The sequence below is a fragment of the Capricornis sumatraensis genome, chromosome 6 (assembly GCF_032405125.1).
Source record: "Capricornis sumatraensis isolate serow.1 chromosome 6, serow.2, whole genome shotgun sequence".
NCBI lineage: Eukaryota > Metazoa > Chordata > Mammalia > Artiodactyla > Bovidae > Capricornis > Capricornis sumatraensis.
Window position 1 is genome coordinate 74456096 of NC_091074.1, and position 21954 is coordinate 74478049.

The 21954-nt window shown below is 47.3% G+C and overlaps 1 protein-coding gene across 1 annotated transcript in view; it reads right to left on the reverse strand.

Annotated features, from left to right (window-relative positions):
* The window catches only part of LOC138080755 (putative serine protease 47), a 79847-nt gene that overhangs the window by 40038 nt on the left and 17855 nt on the right, over window positions 1–21954 (reverse strand). Inside the window, exons 3-6 of the mRNA XM_068973618.1 lie at window positions 14480–14764; window positions 13299–13482; window positions 11580–11857; window positions 9131–9291 (exon numbers count right to left, since the gene is read on the reverse strand). Coding sequence (XP_068829719.1) covers window positions 9131–9291; window positions 11580–11857; window positions 13299–13482; window positions 14480–14764 — 908 coding nt within the window. The remainder of the gene's footprint in view (window positions 1–9130; window positions 9292–11579; window positions 11858–13298; window positions 13483–14479; window positions 14765–21954) is intronic.

Sequence of the window (21954 nt, forward strand, 5' to 3'; positions counted from 1 at the left end):
AGCATCTTCAGAAAGTGCCCATACCCAGGCCTGGGGGAGGCAGCCTGTATTACTCAGAGAGCAATGAAAGCTGCTAGGGTCCCCTGAAAGCTGCTAGGAGTTACTGGAGTCTTGAAATGCTGTCAGGGCAGGACCACCTGGGTGGAAATCTCTCACTTCATCACCCAAAGGGAAGGTGTCATCCTTGGAGGCAGGGTGAGAGGAGCAGGATAGCTGTGCTTGCTGCCTTCCATACACTTGTCTAACACGCACATCCAGCATCCAGGGAAGCTTCTGCCCTGGGCACAGGGGTGAAATGTCAAGGTTCCTCTTTCATGGAGTTATTGTAAATAAGGCAACCAGCCTGTCATTGTCAGATGTGACATGTGGAAACAACACATGGAAGGGACAGGAGAGGAAGGGAAAGGCATTTCATAGGGTGGAAACATGGAGCTTTCCCAAGCTGAGAGTCCAAATGGGACAACCCAACTTTCTGATGCTGGAGCAGAGGGAGCAGTGAGTGCAGACGAGGAGAGGAGGGATGGCCAGGTGGGTGGGAGGAAGAGCAATGACATGTGGGAAGCGAGGGGGGTAGACGGGACTCAGATTCCCAGGGCCTTATGGTGGGGGTTGGAGTTGACGCCCATGGAGAACTGAGCCTATCTCAGGGAGGCGGTGTGGAGGGGAGGTATAGCCCCGGGGTCTCCAGCATTCAGAGGTGGGCAGGGAGGGGACCAGGTGCAGAGTGGAGTAGCTGGCTGGTCCTGGTGCCCAGGAAATGGCAGTGACACTTGGTCAAGTGCCGAGTGAGAGGAGGATTTGGGGCCACGGGTGTATCTGGCAAGACAGGTCCCCAGGGACGTTGGCCATGTGGCTCTGGTGGTACTGGGGACACTCCTGGGTAGAGTGAGTTAGATCCAGGGCTATTAGGAGGAGTCTCTGGGGGAAAGGAGGCAGAGAAACTGGGCAGTAGCGGGAAGGAGAGTGCCACTGCACATTTATACGAGAGCCGTGAAAGCGGAGACAAGACATGGAGCAAGGGAGCCTCTGGACACCCAGAGCTCCAAGAGGGACTGGGTACAATGGGCCAGGAGGCTCAGGAGAGATGGAAGATGCCCACTGGACTGGGAAGATGAATGGCATTTTGTCCAACAGAATGCTTTGAAGTTCTCAGTGAAATAGGAAGCAAGCTCTCCAGCTGAGAGGGAGGGGTGGGGGAAGTGGTGACTTGAAGGAAGGAGAAGGGTACATGGTGTGGCTAGCCAAAAGTAACCCTCAAGGACGGCCATCCTCATCAGCAGAACCTGGGGCTGTGTTACCTTACACGGCAAAAGGGACTCAGCAGCTGTGATGGAGTCGAGGATCAGGAAATAGGAAGATTATCCTGGATGATCTGGTTGGATCCAGCATAAACACAAAGGTACTCATGAGGAAAGAGGGAAGCAGGAGGTCAGAGTCAGAGGAGGAGATGTGATGACAGGAGCAGAGGGAGAGCAACGTGATTTGGTGGCGCAGGAAGGGGCCATGAGCCGAGGAGTGCTGGGGACCTCTAAAAAGATAGAAAAAGCAAGAAAACGTTTTCTCCTAGAGCCTCCAGAAGGGAGCAGCCAGGCCCACACCTTGATTTTAGACTCTGACCTCCAGAAATGTAAGATAATACATTCTGTTGTCTGAGCCACCAATTTAAGGTGATGTCACCAAAGCACCAGGAAAGTCACACCAGGGGCTTCTTGGACATTGGGAATGTGCCATCATCAACTCAGTTCTTCCCTTCTGGTGTCCCCACCTGGGTTGCCCTTGGCCTTCCCCACAGTGTACCCTCCCTGAGCTGTTCAAGGCCAGGGGAAGGCCTGGTCCCTGTCTACCACAGGCCTCCAGGATTCGTGCAGATAAGCCTCATGGTTGCTGATATTATGGTGAAATCTGGGCCAGTCTGTGGGAGATGGGAAGGGCTCCAAAAGCCTCCTGCACCCTAGGGAGCTCTCAGCACTAGTGGGAAGCCCCAACACTAGTGTATCCCATGGAAAGTGAGCTGTGGTTTGCACTATTGAAGAGACAGAGCAAACCAAGGCAGTGTGTGTGTGTGTGTGTGTGTGTGTGTGTTGTGTACTGTGTGTATATGTGTTGGATGGGGCCAGGGCAGTGAATTCTACCTTGGGTGAGAGGACAGGTCCAAGACAGGCCCAGAAGAACAGGTACAATCCTGGTAGAAGGAGACAGAACAGGCCAGGATATTGAAAGCCAAAACTTGCTAGTTCAGCTTCAGTTCAGTCACTCAGTCGTCTCTGACTCTTTGTGACCCCATGAATTGCAGCACGCCAGGCCTCCCTGTCCATCACCAACTCCCGGAGTTCACTTAGACTTGTGTCCATCGAGTCCATGATGCCATCCAGCCATCTCATCCTCGGTCGTCCCCTTCTTCTCCTGCCCCCAATCCCTCCCAGCATCAAAGTCTTTTCCAATGAGTCAACTCTTCGCATGAGGTGGCCAAAGTACTGGAGTTTCAGCTTTAGCATCATTCCTTCCAAAGAAATCCCAGGGCTGATCTCCTTTAGAATGGACTGGTTGGATTCCCTTGTAGTCCAAGGGACTCTCAAGAGTCTTCTCCAACACCACAGTTCAAAAGCATCAATTCTTCGGTGCTCAGCTTTCTTCACAGTCCAACTCTCACATCCATACATGACCACTGGAAAAACCATAGCCTTGACTAGACAGACCTTAGTCAGCAAAGTAATGTCTCTGCTTTTGAATATGCTATCTAGGTTGGTCATAACTTTTCTTCCAAGGACTAAGAGTCTTTTAATTTCATGGCTGCAGTCACCATCTGCAGTGATTTGGGAGCCCCCCAAAAATAAAGCCTGACACTGTTTCCATTGTTTCCCCATCTATTTCCCAAGAAGTGATGAGACTGGATGCTATGATCTTCGTTTTCTGAATGTTGAGCTTTAAGCCAACTTTTTCACTCTCCTCTTTCACTTTTATCAAGAGGTTTTTTAGTTCCTCTTCAATGTCTGCCATAAGAGTGGTGTCATCTGCATATCTGAGGTTATTGATATTTCTCCCGCCAATCTTGATTCCAGCTTGTGTTTCTTCCAGTCCAGTGTTTCTCATGATGTACTCTGCATATAAGTTAAATAAGCAGGGTGACCATATACAGCCTTGACGTACTCCTTTTCCTATTTGGAACCAGTCTGTTGTTCCATGTCCAGTTCTAACTGTTGCTTCCTGGCCTCCATACAGATTTCTCAAGAGGCAGGTCAAGTGGTCTGGTATGCCCATCTCTTTCAGAATTTTCCGCAGTTTATTGTGATCCACACAATCAAAGGCTTTGGCATAGTCAATAAAGCAGAAATAGATGTTTTTCTGGAACTCTCTTGCTTTTTTGATGATCCAGTGGATGTTGGGAATTTGATCTCTGGTTCCTCTGCCTTTTCTAAAACCAGCTTGAACATCTGGAAGTTCATGGTTCAAGTATTGCTGAAGCCTGCCTTGGAGAATTTTGAGCATTACTTTACTAGCGTGTGAGATGAGTGCAATTGTGTGGTAGTTTGAGCATTCTTTGGCATTGCCTTTCTTTGGGATTGGAATGAAAACTGACCTTTTCCAGTCCTGTGGCCACTGCTGAGTCTTCTGAATTTGCTGGCATATTGAGTGCAGCACTTTCACAGCATCATCTCTCAGGATTTGATATAGCTCAACTGGAATTCCATCACCTCCACTAGCTTTGTTTGTAGTGATGCTTTCTAAGGCCCACTTGACTTCACATTCTAGGATGTCTGACTCTAGATGAGTGATCACACCATCGTGATTATCCGGGTCATGAAGATCTTTTTTGTATAGTTCTGTGTATTCTTGCCATCTCTTCTTAATATCTTCTGCTTCTGTTAGGTCCCAACCATTTCTGTCCTTTATAGAGCCCATCTTTGCATGAAATATTGCCTTGGTATCTCTAATTTTCTTGAAGAGATCTCTAGTCTTTCCCATTCTGTTGTTTTCCTCTATTTTTTGCATTGATCGCTGAAGAAGGCTTTCTTATCTCTTCTTGCTATTCTTTGGAACTCTGCATTCAGATGCTTATAGCTTTCCTTTTCTCCTTGGCTTTTCACTTCTCTTCTTTTCACAGCTATTTGTAAGGCCTCCCCAGACAGGCATTTTGCTTTTTTGCATTTCTTTTCCATGGGGATGGTCTTGATCCCTGTCTCCTGTACAATGTCAACAACTTCAGTCCATAGTTCATCAGGCACTCTACCTATCAGATCTAGGCCCTTAAATCTATTTCTCACTTCCACTGTATAATCATAAGGGATTTAGGTCATACCTGAATGGTCTAGCGGTTTTCCCTGCTTTCTTCAATTTCAGTCTGAATTTGGTAATAAGGAGTTCATGATCTGAGCCACAGTCAGCTCCTGGTCTTGTTTTTGTTGACTGTATAGAGCTTCTCCATCTTTGGCTGCAGAGAATATAATCAATCTGATTTCGGTGTTGACCATCTGGTGATGTCCATGTGTAGAGTCTTCTCTTGTGTTGTTGGAAGAGGGTGTTTGCTATGACCAGTGCATTTTCTTGGCAACACTCTATTAGTCTTTGCCCTGCTTCATTCTGCATTCCAAGGCCAAATTTGCCTATTACTCCAGGTGTTTCTTGACTTCCTACTTTTGCATTGCAGTCCCCTATAATGAAAAGGACATCTTTTTTGGGTGTTACTTCTAAAAGGTCTTGTAGGTCTTCATAAAACCGTTCAACTTCAGCTTCTTCAGCGTTACTGGTTGTGGCATAGACTTGTATTACCGTGATATTGAATGGTTTGCCTTGGAGACGAACAGAGATCATTCTGTCATTTTTGAGATTGCATCCAAGTACTGCATTTTGGACTCTTTTGTTGACCATGATGGCTACTCCATTTCTTCTGATGGATTCCTGCCCGCAGTAGTAGATACAATGGTCATCTGAGTTAAATTCACCCATGCCAGTCCATTTTAGTTCACTGATTCCTAGAATGTCAACGTTCACTCCTGTCATCTCGTTTGACCACTTCCAATTTGCCTTGATTCATGGACCTGACATTCCAGGTTCCTATGCAATATTGCTCTTTACAGCATCGGACCTTGCTTCTATCACCAGTCACATCCACAGCTGGGTATTGTTTTTGCTTTGGCTCCATCCCTTCATTCTTTCTGGAATTATTTCTCCACTGACCTTCAGTAGCATATTGGGCACCTACTGATCTGGGGAGTACCTCTTTCAGTATCCTATCATTTTGCTTTTTCAAGGAGTGGTGGCTGTGTGGGCACAGGAGGGCCTAGAGGAGCCATCCCACGCTGAAGGTCAGGAAGGGTGGTGGAATGAGATACTCCTCATCCAAGGTAAGGAGCAGCAGCTGTGCTTTCCTGGAGCAGCCGTGAAGAGATACCCCACGCCCAAGGTAAGAGAAACCTAAGTAAGATGGTAGGTGTTGCAAGAGGGCATCAGAGGGCAGACACACTGAAACCATACTCACAGAAAACTAGTCAATCTAATCACACTAGGACCACAGCCTTGTCTAACTCAATGAAACTAAGCCTGCCCTCAGGGCAACCCAAGACGGGTGGGTCATAGTGGAGAGGTCTGGCAGAATGTGGTCCACTGGAGAAGGGAATGGCAAGCCACTTCAGTATTCTTGCCCTGAGAACCCCATGAACCGTATGAAAAACTTGCTAAGTACCTACTGAATGTCAGGCACAGTATTAAACTTTCTACAGGGACCCTATTAAGAGGAGGCTGTTAGCAACCCCATTTCATGGGTGAGGAAACTTAGCTAAGGTCACAATCCCAGTAAATGACAGATCGAATACTGAAACCAGGGCTCTCCTGCCCCGCAGTCTGAGCATTGAATGCCTCTGTGGCCTGTCTCTCCTCAGACCTGTTTCTGAGTGCCCTGCACAGGGGGAGGGGTACTTCCAAGGAGAGGAGAGGGGCCTGGGTTTCAGGGTGGGGGCTGGAGCAGGTGATGCAGCAGCAGATGAGTCTAGATGGAGTGTCTCAGGTAGGCTGTGGTGACTGAAAGGCTAAGAGAGGGAGGAGGGGGGTCATCTAATGCCTTGGCTCTTGGGGGTCCATCTCAGTGCTGTCCTCAGCCTGGGACGAAACGAGAGGAGGAGTGGGCTCAAGGGGCACTATGGATGTCCAGCAGGCAAGGAGACAAAGGGTTCCAGCCCTGAGCTCCGTGGGCATGACCTCTGCAGGCTGGAAGGGAGGTCTCGGGTGACAGCAGATGGGGACTCGGGGTCTGAGCCCTTTGTTTCACCTTCAGGTGCAGCTGACTCTGTGAGAAGGACAGGCCAGGCCAGACAGCCAGACAGTTCATACCACTGGCTGTGGACTGGGAACCAAGAAACCTGGGTCCACCTCCTACAAGGAGGGCAAGGGGCCAAGCTTCTCCCCTCTGGCTCAGCAGCTCACTGGGCCGCCATGAAAACAGCTGTCTGGGAGGCCATCCTGTGGGCCAGGTGCATCTCATCCCTCCTATGTGCATTTCCTGGCATGCCAAAGCATATCACCACAGACTGGCTAACTCCGCTGAAATCAACAGAAATTGATCTTCTCACAGTTCTAGCAGTCAGACATCTGAAATCAACTATCTGTGTCTCTCCATCTTTCTATGAAAAAACAAGTCACTGGATTTAGTCAGTTCAGTCAGTTCAGTCGCTCAGTCATGTCCGACTCTTTGCGACCCCATGAACTGCAGCACGCCAGGCCTCCCTGTCCATCACCATCTCCCGGAGTTCACTCAGACTCGCGTTCATCGAGTCATTGATGCCATCCAGCCATCTCATCCTCGGTCGTCCCCTTCTCCTCCTGCCCCCAATCCCTCCCAGCATCAGAGTCTTTTCCAATGAGTCAACTCTTCGCATGAGGTGGCCCAACTACTGGAGTTTCAGTTTTAGCATCATTCCTTCCAAAGAACACCCAGGGCTGATCTCCTTTAGAATGGACTGGTTGGATCTCCTTGCAGTCCAAGGGACTCTCAAGAGTCTTCTCCAACACCACAGTTCAAAAGCATCAATTCTTCAGTGCTCAACTTTCTTCTCAGTCCAACTCTCACATCCATACATGACCACTGGAAAAACCATAGCCTTGACTAGACGGATCTTTGTTGGCAAAGTAATGTCTCTGTTTTTCAATATGCTATCTAGGTTGGTCATAAATTTTCTTCCAAGGAGTAAGCATCTGTTAATTTCATGGCTGCAGTCACCATCTGCAGTGATTTGGGAGCCCCCAGAAATAAAGTCTGACACTGTTTCCACTGTTTCCCCATCTATTTCCCATGAAGTGATGGGACCAGATGCCATGATCTCCGTTTTCTGAATGTGAGCTTTAAGCCAACTTTTTCACTCTCTTCTTTCACTCTAAATTCAGCAAGGTCTCATCTTGTGATTCTCAACAATCGTCTCTGCAAAGACCTAATTCTAAATAAGGTCACATTCTGAGATTTAGAAGACACAAATTTAGGAGACACTATCCAACCTACTATACTATCCTTGCAACAATCCCATGACGGAGGCCTCAACACCCTACGCTATGAATGAGGACACAGGCTCAGAAGTTGAAAAGACCACCCAAGGTCACATGCTGGTGCAGTGTCTCTAACTCCAGAACCCTAACACTTCCCCTCCACTCTACGACACCATCTATGGAAGAATCAGCACATGATGCCAGCCTGGGAGCCTGGGCCCTGAGGATGATGTGGTAGAAGTCAGGTTAGGCTTAGAATCAGAACACAGGGGCCCAAGTTGTGGTGTCTTATTTTAGGGTAGCCACTTTCCCTCTCCAGGCTTGTTTTCTCACCTATAAAAAGGCACCACAGAGAGTGGAAAAAAAGCTTCACAATCAAATATCCAACAGTGGGACTTCCTTGGTGGTCCAGTGGTTATGAATCTGTCTTCCAATGCAGAGGATGCAGGTTCAGTCCCTGGTGAGAGAACTAAGATCCCACATGCCCCAAGGCAGCTAAGCCCACATACTGCAGCTGCTGAGCCCATGCGCTCTGAAGCGCGCATGCTGTAACTAAAGGGAAGCCCACACACTGCAATGGAAAGCCTGCCTGTCACAACTAACACCCAGCCAACACAGGCAAAACAAACAAACAAAGCAAAACCAAAACCCCCAAAAACAAATATCCAGCAGCAGACTGATATCTGGAATATGTAAAATGCACAAAGAGCCCCTAAAGGAAGAGACAGGCAAACCAACAGAGAAGTGAGAGGGGAGAAAAACCCTGAAAGGAAATGTTACAGAAAAATGTGTCCAAAGATAGTAAATATGCGAAAGTACATTTAATTCATCAACCACAATAATTATGAAAATAAGAAAAGATGGAAAGTGCTAAGTATTGGTGAGAATATGAACTCTCATCCACTGCTTGAATGAGTGGAAATGGTGAACCACTTTGGAGAAGGTTGGTAACATCTGCCAAAGTTTAATATACATGTACCTTTTAATCCAATAATTCTACTCAAGGGTTTTGTGAAATAGAAGATAAAACATTTGGAAGTGAAATGAAATGAAAAATTTGGAAAGTACAAAAATATGCATTGCAGTGTACCTGATCATAGGATTCAGTGGACAGAGGAGCGTCCGATAGAGTAAGAAGACTGAACACACTACAACTACAGGCAACAGTATGGACGAATCTCACAAATACAACGTTAAGACAAGAAAGGTTGACAACTGGAAATACATTCTATTTACAGAACATTCAGAATCTAATCTAAGGTATTACAGGTGAAGATGGTGGTTTGTGTTGGGTGTTGGTGACAGGAAGGAGGTGTGAGCGGGGTCTCTGGGGTACTGATCACATGTTGCCTCACTATGTGAACATTTATCCAACTTATGAAAAGAGCATGGATATACTCTTTTGTATGTATGTTACACTTCAATAAAAACTTTAATATATGCCTCAAGAATAGATGCTGTCGATGCCCTCATGTGCAAGGGAGTTAGGAAGGGGGGTTGACCTGGGGGACACTGCCAAGGGATGGAGCCCAGGAAGACTCATGGAGGAGGAAACGGGAAGTCCCAGGGGCTCCACAAAGAGAGCAGAGGCAACACAGCCCCTCCCCAGAGAAACCGAGGCCCTGAGACCAGCAGGGGAAACAGAAAGGACCTTACTCACTTGGCAGATGGACTTTCCTGTGGAGAAGTCCCCAGCACACAGCATGTCCTCCTGCACAGAGAGGTTCTTGCCTTTCGCAAATCCATATAACATATTACAGAACTTGTTCTCAATGAGGCTCACCTTACCCTCCTGGAGATGGAAGGGTTCGAGCAGAGGTGCTGTGAGGATAAGAAGAAAATCAGGGAAGGATGCTGTAGCCGAGCTACAGAGCTCTGCCTTACCAGTCAGCACTGCCCCTCAACATGAGGTTTTCTCTGCACAGCTGAGCTTTCATCCTTGTTTCAGTCTTCTACCTATGCCTAATAAGCCCTCCTGTGTTTCTCAAACGTTTCCAAACTCATCCTATTCCCTCCACCTATTTCATAGCAACAAACTACACTCCTCCTATTCCACAAAGGAAAAAGGCAAATCCCTCCAACACATGCCACTCACTGGTGCTTAGCAACCATTCACCAATCTATCTACCCTGTCACAAACCATCTCATCCACTCACCTTTTGTCTATCATTAACCTTGCTTTCCATTCACTTGTCCCTCCATCCATCTACCTATCTTTCCTCATGTCCCATTCACCCACTCACCCTTCCATAAATTTGCTTATACACTCATCTCTTCATCCATCCCTCCATTCTCGCCTCCAGCAATAGACCACTCACTGCATCTCTCTCCACCACCCTTTCACCCACCCGCCCAACCATCTTCCCTTCCACCCACTCATACTCCCTCCTTCTCCCATCCATTCTCTCATCCAATCACTGATTTATTCATCATTCAATTACTCATTTATTGCTCTATCCTCGTGCTAAGTATCTTTTAACTAATGATACAGGGGAATATTTTAGTTGGGGCAGACAGGGTAAATGAAGTAAATAAATAGCATTACTTTAGATCTAATAAGTGGTATAAAGGAAATATAACAGGAAGATGTGCCATTAGGGGTTGCCTATTTTAGCTCACATGATCAAGTAAACTCCTCAGAGGGGCAGCTGAGTTGTATATGTAAAGAAACAAGTCATGACAAGGTTAGTTGGGAGAGTAAATGCATCCAGGGAGACAGCCAAGGTGGAGACCTGAGGTGGGAATGGCCTTGGCATCGTCAAGGCAGGAAGGAGGCCTGCTGGCTGGGGTGGTGTGGGTGAGGGATGCAGCAGGAGGTGAGAGAGAGTAATGGGGCCTGAGAGCCAAGGCAGGGAGTTGTGACCTTATTTTAAGTAGAAATGAGAAGGCACTGGGGGTGATGAGCAGGGAACTGGCATGACTCCTGCTCTAAAGCAAATACTCAAACGGCTACATGGAGAGTAACATAGAGCACACAGGGTGGGAGCCGAGATCAGTCTGGAGGTCCAGGGAAGAAGCACCCAGGGCAGCAGTGGGATACCTACCAGGTGCCAGGCCCTGCCTGGGGCACGGACTGGGATATTGAAACAAGAAAGACAGGGTCCCTGTCCTCAGGAGGAACCAGTCTGTGTGTGTGTGTGTGTGTGTGTGTGTGTGTGTGTGTGTGTGAAGTGTGAAGTGTGGTATACATGTGTGTTGTGTGGGTGGTGTGAGAATTCTGGGGACCTAGTTGTTTGTCCTATGATTATTGAGTGTTAACCGACACACTAATAGGCAAGGACCAGGGATGCTGGAACATCCCACCTAATGAAGCAGCATCTGTTCAAAATGCCTGCAGCACCTCTGTAGAGAAACACCATACCAAATTATGACCCTACAAATAATGACAAATAAATATTCTTTCCCTCCCTAATTTGGCATCGTAAGCATTTCACCAAGTCATAGACACTCCTTTCTTTAGTGGAGACTCTTGCTCATAAGTTTTGGTCTCCTTTTCTTCTCTTTCAATCTTAAAAAATACAATTTTTTCATGTTACTCAGTTTGTCTAACAAGTCTACAAATTAGATAGATGACCTGACCTGGGAGAAAACCAAAGTGAGGTCTGGAGAGTGAAACCTTCTCAAGTTGTAATAATTCTAAATTGATCAGGCAGACTCAGAGGTCAGAGGTCATATTTGAGTTTTCTTTCCACTTTTCCCAAGCACCTCCTATGGCACTGGGAAATCAGAGAGTTTGTCAGTGACCTGGAAGGAGTCAGGCCCCAACCATGACCTTTGAGTTAGATCAAGTCATCTCAGATCTATGGTTGATTTAAACCTTGGAATCAAGAACCAGAAAGACTTCAAGAACTCAGATTCTTGATTCCAAAGTCAAATATTCCCAGACTTCAGAGTTTTACACTTAGGGAACACCAAAGCTTTAGAATCACACACTTTCAGAATTAGAACTAGAATGGTTCAGTCCTCTGGAAATGAAGCATAGTGGGCCAAGGGGACCTTTGCCTGGGGACGCCTCAGGTGGAGACACACCTCTCTTTTTTGCCCCTCTGTCCTCCCCTTCCTCCTCCTCCCCATTCTCATCCCCCCTCCAACTCCCCACATCCCCTTACTTTCCTCGTTGAGCATCCCCCAGCCAGTTATCCAGCAGGATGAGTTACTGGGGAGCTTCATGCCAGGGACTGGGAGGCAGGCAGGGATGACATAGGAGGTGAAGTTCACAGGAAAGCGCAGCTGCAACATGGCAATGTCACTCCCAAAGGGATGTAACTTCTCGAAGTCTGGGTGTGTGATAATCCGGCTCACAGACACCTCCCGGGTCTGAGGGGTGTGCTGGTACAGCTGGGTGCTTCCTAGCAGAACCCGGTAATTCTCCGGGGCTTTGGATTTCCTGGAGGAGGAAAAGCGCACTGCCACCATCATCTCCAAGTGGGGACTAGCTCTTTCCCTGCATCCTCATCTAACTGCCCACACGCCTCTGGACCCCTCCACCCCACATGACACCAGACAGCCTTTGTCTCCCCATTTCTAATGTTCAGGAGCCCTTCTTTCCTGAGGCTAATTGATACCCTACTTACAGTTTCAGACATATGGCTGGCTTCTCCATCACACACTAGAATTGAGGAAGCACTGAATCCTTGTTCTGGAAAGGTCCTTGGTGAGGTCATTAAATGAAGGCCTTCTGATTGTACACAGCAGGCATTCTGGCTCAGTTCAGGCTCTAACTTTACCCTTCCCGAGATGCCATACAACCCACCTTCTGGCCCCACACTCCTGTTAACCATCCCCTTTCTCTAAACACATCCATGCCCAAGGCCTGCTTCTCCACTTAGTTCCAAGGACAAAAGATTTGTTAAATAAATGAGCAAATGGGTGCAGGAAATGGAACTTTGCCTTGTTCCCCCAACACAGGTGCTGAAACTTCCCACCTCCCTGACTGTCTTCACAGCTCATCTACTTGCAGACCCTCTCTCATGTTCCCCTCACCTAACCCTTCCCCTCCAGCAAGGCCTCCCTCTCCACACATCTTCTCCCGAACCCCCACCCTATCTGCTCTGCCCTTCTCATCCATGCTGGGCTTTCTCTTCTGACAGGATGGAGACACGGTGGTGTGGGATTTGCCACCCCTGATGCCACCAAGGGGCTTGCACGGAGCATGGCACAGAGCGGGTGCCGATAAACTCTGAGCCCTCAAAGCTCCAGTGCCCAGACCTGGGCTGTGATGCCTGAACTCCCTGGTGACCCCTCCTCATCCGTCCAGAAGCCAGTCACTGAGCCAGCCCCACCTGGCTAGGTGAATTAGACTCTGAGCAGCCCTGTCACTCTCCCAGGGAGCCCACCTCCCCCTTATGCAGCCTGGCACCACGGCTCCCTGCATGCACGCCAGTGACTGTGACTCCTCCTGGGCACAGTTTCGCAGGACTAATAAGAATCTCCCGGCTGCTGGCCACACATGTGGTCCCAGGCCCCCGCCAAGAGTCTGACACCTGGAAATATGGGGACACTGAGAAGAAGCTGTGGTCTGAGATGGGTCCACACCACATGGCAGTGAGGACTGACACTGCCGCTTTCCTGAGGCACACCTGTGTTGGGGAACGGACACAGGGGCCAAAGGCAGAGCATGAGGAGGATCTGGGCAGGTGAGCAGGGAGGACAGTCCAGGTGGAGGGTACACAGCCCAAAGGCAGGAACGACATGCCTCTGAAGGCCACAGACTGCCCAGAGGAAAGCCCAGAGGAGCTGACATGGGACACCATCCCCCTTTTCTCATCTTCCCCTGCATCCTCCTCCCCTGCCAGAGCCTGCGCTGGCAGCCTAGGAGGGAGACTCACTTGAGAAAGCAGTGGGCAGTGGAAAGAAGCCAGCTGGAGTTAATGAGGACAGCTCCACAGATGTGCGAGCCCTGGGACCGCAGGCTGGCCTGCCACGGCCACTGGCCAGCCTCCACGTCCCGGCCACCATAGATCCTCCGCATCACCTTGGATTTCCCGCACACCGTGGAAACTCTGCTGCCACCTACAATAGAGACACTGTTGGTGCCCCAAATGTCACAACCAGGAAGCTCTCCCCACTTCACAGATGGGAAAACCAAGGCCAGGCGTCTAGCAGTCTAGCCAAAAGGCCAGGCGTCTAGTGGTGTAGCCAAAATGACAGGACTCTGCCTTCACTGGCTGCCACTGAGGACTGGACAGCAGAGCACAACACATCAAGCCCTGTGGGGAAGAGGACCCAGGGGTCTGGGGGGTGGGACAAGGAGGGACCAGCTCACAGGAGCGTCTCCAGGCAGGTGGACATCCTTGAGCAAGGCTGCCGAGCGCTGGGCATGGCACAGACCTCACTTCCCTCACCTCGCTCGCCTCAATGCCTTGTCTGGTAGATCAAAGAACTAAAGGTCTCAGAAGTTACCAACATTACTTTCTCAAGATCACGGCTTCTAAGGGCCTGTGCTCCCTCCACTCTACCCCATGTCTTAGGGAGGAGACTTGCAGGCAGAAGTTGTGGTGCTGTGTGATCTGGGGCAATTCACTCCCCTCTCTGACTCTGCAGGAGTCTCCATGTCTAAAAGAAGAAGGAGTGGGCTAATGGGGACAGCCTGGTTCTAGGACTCACACTCGGGAGGGCAGGAGTGTGCCCAGGCCCCCTGAGACCGGCATCCGGTCTAGGGCCTGGGCTCCCAGGGCCTCAGTGAGGGGAATGACACCCCTGGTCCCTGGACTCAGGCCTGTTCACTCAGTAGTCCTAGAACTTTCTTCCACCCAGCCTCCAACCTCCAGGGCAGACCCTACTAGTCCCCACTCCCACAGCCCCACAAAGGAATTGGGTCTCTTCCCTCCCAGAGGCCTCACGGTGGAGGGCCTGACCCACCTGTGTGGAGGGGATCTCTGGGCTGCCTGGTTGGAGGGAAGGCCAGAGAAAAGATGATACTTAGTGACTCACCAGGCCCTGGTCACAGCCGGCCGCCCTCAGGCCCTGTAGGCTAGGAGATCTTGGCCCGAATGGAGGCCCAACGCACCTGTAGCTCCCGGAGCCAACCGCTGTGCTCGCCAAGTCGGAGCGCCGCCGGTCAACACTCCCCCATCGCCTGCAGTCGGGCCGGGGGCGGCCGTGGCTGGGGACCCTCGCAGCTCCCGGGTGGCCACGTTCAGCAGCAGCAGCCAGAGAAGAGCCGCGGGCTGGCCTAGGCGTTGGGGGATCCCCGCCTCCCCGCCCATTGCCAGGGTTACTGACCCCAGCCTGACCCCACCCTGCTCTGGCCCCGCCCCAGACCAACCCCAATCCACCCCTATCTTCTTGAAAACTTTATAAACAGCGCTACTTTTAATTTTTAAACCATCAAGTTCATTTATACAAAGGACAAGTCAATGATTTTCAGTAAATGTTTTAAAAATTTATTGATTTATACTTAAGTAAACCTTTTGTTTTAGAACAGTGTTAGATGTGCGGAAAAACGGCAAAGATGATAAAAAGAGTTCAAATATTCCTCCTCACCCGTTTCCCGCAATGATCAGATCTTGCATTACTCTGCACGTTTGTCACAAGTAGTGAGCCGGTACTGATACATTAATATTAACCTAAGTCCATTCTTTTTTTCTTTCTTTTTTCAATCTTTTAAGTTTAAGGTGCGTAGCATAGTGATTTGGAGAAGGAAATGGCGACCCACTCCAGGATTCCTGCTTGGAGAATCCCAGGGACAGAGAAGCCTGGTGAGCTGCCGTCTATGGGGTCGCACAGAGTGGGACACGACTGAAGCGACTTGGCAGCAGCAGCAGCAGCATAGTGATGTGCCTTGGGTGCACCATGAAATGGTCATCCTGATAAATTTAGTGAACCCACATGGGTACAGAATTAAAAAAATAGGAAAAAAAATGTGTTTCCAATGATGAGAACTCAGGATTCACTCTAATAAGTTTCCTGTATAATATAGGGCAGTGTTAATTATATTTATCATGTTGTATATTACATTCCTAGTACTTAACTTATAACTGGAAGCTTGTTTCTTTGACTATAGCTATCTAATCCCTACCTCCCCATTCCTGGCTTCTTGTAACCACAAATTTGATATCTCTTTTTCTGTGGATTTGTTTTTGAAGTATAATTGACCTACAATGCTGTTAGTTGCTATTACACAACATAGTGATTGGATATTTCTGCACATTTCAAAATAATAGGAATAGTTATGATATGTCACCATACAAAGGCATGACATAGTTATTCACTATATTCTCTGCGGTGTTATTTCTTACCCATTTCATACTCATTTATTTGGCAATTAGAACTTAAAAATATATATATATATATATATATATTTTTAATTTATTTTGGCTCCACTGGGTCTTTGTTGCTCCACGAGGGATTTGTCTAGTTGTAGAGAGCAGGGAGTAGGACTCTTCGTTCTGGTGTGCAGGCTTCTCATTGCTGTGGCTTCTCTTGTGGAGCACATGTTCTAGGGCATGGAGGCTTCAGTAATTGAGGTGCACTGGCTTAGTTGCCCCATAGCACATGTTGTCTTCCTGGATCAGGAATCGAACACATGTCTGCTGCATTGGCAGGCGGGTTCTTAATCACTATACCACCACGGAACTCTTGCCATGGGAACTTTATACCTCAATCTCCCTCAGCTTTTGCTTTCTTCCCCCCAGTCTTCTCCCTTCTGGTAAACACCTGTTTGTTCTCTTTGTCTATAACTCTGTTTATGTTTTGTTATGCTTGTTCATTTATCTTTTAGATTCCAAAAGAAGTGTAATCATACAATACTTGTCTGTGTCTGACTTATATCACTTAGCATGACAGTTTCTGGGCTTCCCAGGTGATGCTAGTGGTAAAGAACCCACCTGCCAATGCAGGAGACATAAAATAAGCAAGTTCTAACTCTGGGTAGGGATGATCCCCTGGAGGAGGGCATGGCGATTCTCCCGCAACTGCCCCAGCACAGTATTCTTGCCTTGAGAATCCCATGGACAGAGGAGTCTGGTGTGCTTCAGTGCTCAGCTTTCTTTATAGTCCAACTCTCACATCCATACATGACCACTGGAAAAACCATAGCTTTGACTAGACAGGCTTCTGTTGACAAAGCATTGTGTCTGCTTTTTAATGTGGTGTCTAGGTTGCTCATAGCTTTTCTTCCAAGGAGCAAGCGGCTTTCAATTTCATGGCTGCAGTCACTATCTGCAGTGATTTGGGGGCCCCAAATAAATAGTTTCTCACCGTTTCCATTGTTTCCCCATCTATTTGCTATGAAGTAATGGGACCAGATGCCATGATTTTAGTTTTCTGAACATTGAATTTTAGCCAACTCTTTCACTTTCATCAAGAGGCTCTTTAGTTCTTCTTCGCTTTCTACCAAAAGGGTGGTGTCATCTGCATATCTGAAGTTATTGATATTTCTCCCGGCTATCTTGATTCAGGCTTGTGCTTCATCCAGCCCGGCATTTCACATGATATACTCTGCATAGAAGTTAAATAAGCAATATGTGTGAAAGGACCCTCATCTTTCTGAATCATTGCGTTGTTCCTATCAGGTGGGTCAAAGAATTCCCATCACTGTTGGGGATTCCCAGCAGAAATCATGCAGATGGATAGAGGGATGTCTGTACCTTAGGCTCGTGGGCACTCCTTCAGCATTTGTGTGGTGGGTCCTGGCATCTGGGCTCCTAGAAGGGTGGGTCTGGTGGACAGATGGCATGCAGAGGAGAACCTTCAGAGGTGTGTTGTTGGTGTAACAGGCAGCAGTCAAAAGTCATGGTGCTTCCTGGATAAGAGGTCAGATAACCAAGTGCTCTCTCAGGAAAAGGCCCTGAGAGTCAGTTGGACAGCTCCAGGTGTTGCTGGTTATTCTGTGGCACAGCTGATGGGCAAGGACAACTCCACATTGGGTCCAGGTGGTGAAAGTCTACAAGTCTTGTGTCCCTGAACCCAACTTCCCCAGGAGCTGTGGGGACTTGAGTATCAATCTGGTCAGCTGTATCACTAGGTCTCAACCAACCTGTGTGTGTGTGCTCAGTCATGTCTGATTCTTTGCAACCTCATGGACTGCAGCCTGCCAGGCTCCTCAGTCCATGGGATTTCCCAGGCAAGAATACTGCAGTGTGCTTCCATTTCCTCCTTCAGGGGATCTTCCTCACCCAGGGATCGAACTCAGGGAACCAGGGATCAATCTGCACTGCAGGTGGATTCTTTCTTTTAAGGCACCAGGGAAGGCCTGCAACCAGTCTAGCTCCATGGAAACCTAACTTCTCAGGGATACACAGGACCTCTGGGGATCAGTGAACTGACAAGGATGAAGGTGGGTGTTTTGCAGAAAGTTTTCACTTTCGTCTCAGGTTCAAATAATTTCTTAACAAAATAAGCCACTTGTTATACATAAATAAATAATACAAAAATTTATTAGAGAATTATCTAGCTTTCTTTCAATATACTAATGTTAAAAGAGAAGAGAAATAGAAACAGCAGAGGATACATCACCGAATTGGGTTTTGACCAACATTCAGAATTAACCGCACTGGGAAGTCCCCTGACACAGCATATCTGGAGTCCTAGTTGGGAAAAGTTCCCAGGCAATGCATCTGCTTCATGAGTGAGACTTCAAATATTGCAGTTTGGGATTCCAGTTTATAATCCCAGGATGCAAACTGATACCATCATCAATCTGTGAGCAATTTCAGCTAGGTTTCACACTAATGCTATTTGTTTGTCATGTAAAACTTGGAATATTGTTAAGCCTGGGGCTTGGTTGGCCAGTGTCCCTCCGGAGGCTCAACAATTTCAAGACTTGTCTCCTGTCTTGCCTATGGTTCTGCACAGCTTGCACTCACAATAGGCAATCAAGCCACTCAAGTCAGTGCTGTGTCCAAGTAAGTTAGAAGCAAGGTCAGAAGCCTGATCTGCTTTGTCTCTGAAGCCTGATCAAGACTATTTATTTAATTTCCCTAGTAGTAGGGAGGCTTTGTTCCTGAGAGAGAGCATTGCTCCTGCTGCTGCTAATTCGCTTCAGTCGTGTCTGACTCTGTGCGACCCCATAGACGACAGCCCATCAAGCTCCTCCGTCCCTGGGATTCTCCAGGCAAGAACACTGGAGTGGGTTGCCATGTCCTTCTCCAGTGCATGAAAGTGAAGAGTGAAAGTGAAGTCTCTCAGTTGTGTCCGACTCTTAGCGACCCCATGGACTGCAGCCTACCAGGCTCCTCTGTCCATGGGATTTTCGAGGCAAGAGTACTGGAGTGGATCGCCATTGCCTTCTCCAGAGAGAGCATTAAGGACTGAGATTTGGAGAGCCTGGGGAGTCCCGCTCTGAGGAAATACAGTTCTGACATTCTCAAATCCTTTAGACATGTTCTCCATTCTTTTCTGAAGGCTTAGGATTCTTCTAGCAGTGGAAGCTCATCTCAGTTTCATGTTTCCTTTATAGGATGAAGTGACCCATTTTTTTAAAAACTATTCAACAGGAATTCGGCAATAAGGATCTCATGATCTGAGCCACAGTCAACTCCCAGTTTTGTTTTTGCTGACTGTATAGAGCTTCTCCATCTTTGGCTGCAAATAATATAATCAATCTGATTTCGGTATTGTCTATCAGGTGATGGCCATGTGTAGAGTCTTAAATTCAGACTTAAATTGAAGAACGCAGGGAAAACCACTAGACCATTCAGGTATGACCTGAATCAAATCCCTTATGATTATACAGTGGACGTGAGAAATAGATTTAAGGGATTAGATCTGATAGACAGAGTGCCTGATGAAGTATGGATGGAGGTTTGTGGCATTGTATAGGAGACAGAGATCAAGATCATCGAAAGAAAAAGAAATGCAAAAAATCAAAATGGCTATCTGAGGAGGCCTTACAAATAGCTGTGAAAAGAAGAGAAGCGAAAAGCAAAGGAGAAAAGGAAAGATATAGCCATTTGAATGCAGAGTTCCAAAGAATAGCAAGGAGAGATAAGAAAGCCTTCCTCAGTGATCAATGCAAAGAAATAGAGGAAAACAACAGAATGGGAAAGACTAGAGATCTCTTCAAGAAAGTTAGAGATACCAAGGGAACATTTCATACAAAGATGGGCTCAATAAAGAACAGAAATGTTGGGGACCTAACAGAAGCAGAGGATATTAAGAAGAGGTGGCAAGAATACACAGAAGAACTATACAAAAAAGATCTTCACGACCAAGATAATCACGATGGCATGATCACTCACCTAGAGCCAGACATCCTGGAATGTGAAATCAAGTGGGCCTTAGGAAGCATCACTACGAACAAAGCTAGTGGAGGTGATGAAATTCCAGTTGAGCTATTTCAAGTCCTAAAGATGATGCTGTGAAAGGGCTGCACTAAATATGCCAGCAAATTTGGAAAAGTCAGCAGTGGCCATATGACTGGAAAAGGTCAGTTTTCATTCCAATCCCAAAGAAAGGCAGTACCAAAGAATGTTCAAACTACTGCACAATTGCACTCATCTCACATGCTAGCAAAGTAATGCTCAAAATTCTCCAAGCCAGGCTTCAACAGCATGTGAACCATGAACTTCCAGATGTTCAAGCTGGTTTTAGAAAAGGCAGAGGAACCAGAGATCAAATTGCAAACATCCATTGGATTATCAAAAAAGCAAGAGAGTTCCAGAAAAACATATATTTCTGCTTATTGACTGTGTGGATCACCACAAACTGTGGAAAATTTTCAAAGAGATGGGAACACCAGACCACCTGACCACTTGAGAAATCTGTATGCAGGTCAGGAAGCAACAGTTCGAATTGGACATGAAACAACAGACTGGTTCCAAATCGGGAAAGGAGTACGTCAAGGCTGTATATTGTCACCCTGCTTATTTAACTTACGTACAGAGTACATTATGCGAAATGCTGGGCTGGAAGAAACACAAGCTGGAATCAAGATTGCTGGGAGAAATATCAATAACCTCATATATGCAGATGACACCACCCTTATGGCAATAAGCAAAGAAGAACTAAAGTGATGGAAGTGAAAGCGGAGAGTGAAAAAGTTGGCTTAATCTCAACCTTCAGAAAACTAAGATCATGGCATCTGATCCCATCACTTCATGGCAAATAGATGGGGAAACAGTGAAAACAGTGGCAGACTGTATTTTTTTTTGCACTCCAAAGTCACTGCAGATGGTGACTGCAGCCATGGATTTAAAAGATGCTTGCTCCTTGGAAGAAAAGTTATGACCAACATAGACAAAATATTAAAAAGCAGAGACGTTACTTTGCCCACAAAGGTCTGTCTAGTCAAGGCTATATTTTTTCCAGTGGTCATGTATGGATGTGAGAATCGGACTATATAGAAAGCTGAATGCTGACTAATTGATGCTTTTGAACTGTGGTGTTGGAGAAGACTCTTGAGAGTCCCTTGGACTGCAAGGAGATCCAACCAGTCCATCCTAAAGGAAATCAGTCCTGAGTGTTCTTTGGGAGGATTGATATTGTAGGTCAAACTCCAATACTTTGGCCACCTGATGTGAAGAACTGACTCATTTGAAAAGACCCTGATGCTGGGAGAGATTGAAGGCAAGAGGAGAAGGGGATGACAGAGGATGAGAAGGTTGGATGGCATCACTGACTCAATGGACATGAGTTTGAGTAAACCCCTGGATTTGGTGATGGACAGGGAGGCCTGGCGTGCTGCAGTCCATGGGTTCTAAAAGAGTTGGACATGACTGAGTGACTGAACTGAATTGAACTGAACTGTTTCAACAGGAAGCTGCAACGCCATCAGATGGAGCCATGTGATCAGTGTGGAAATCAGCTGACCCCACAGCCACCTCCTGCCTCCCATGGATTCACCCAAGAATTTCTGAACCCTCTTAACGGTGAGTCTTCTGGCCTTTTCTCCCTTATTGTGAATCCTCCTGCTAACAAAACATTCTGTGGAAAATTAAGAAAAGCAAACCGTAACTATAGTTGGAGTCTGGAAGGTCTGTAGAGGGAGCGCTCATGCCGTGTCATTCATCCTCAGTTACACCAACAGGAAGAAATAAACCTTGCATTCCCAAACAAGAAGTGCAGCCACATCACCACTCCAGCTGGAGGAGGAAGACTTCCCTTTTGGCCAGCCACAAACCCAGCTAATAGAAAATTCTTCAGTTTAGCTAAAGAGAAGCCATTGTCCCCTGAATGTTTTCTTTCTTCTGCTGAAGTTACACTTTTTCCCATGCTGATGACTTATTCCGTTGTCCTGCCCTCCTTACCTTAAAAGCCTTCCATGATGTGTAACTCCTTGGAGCATCTCCCTGTCTTCCAAATGAAGTGCTGCCTGGTTTCATGAATCAGTTCTAGAGTCCATTTATTTTAAATTTGAAGTAAATCTTCAAATTTACTTTTTACTTCAAATTTACAAATTTTTCTTTCTTAATGTGCTGGTGACAGCGATGGGATCTCAAGGGAATTTCTGATGACATTTAGAGACAAGGAGAAACAACTGTGGTGCCCACACATCCTCTGAGTTCACTGTTTTTCTTGCCATTCACAGAGATTGTTAGTAAG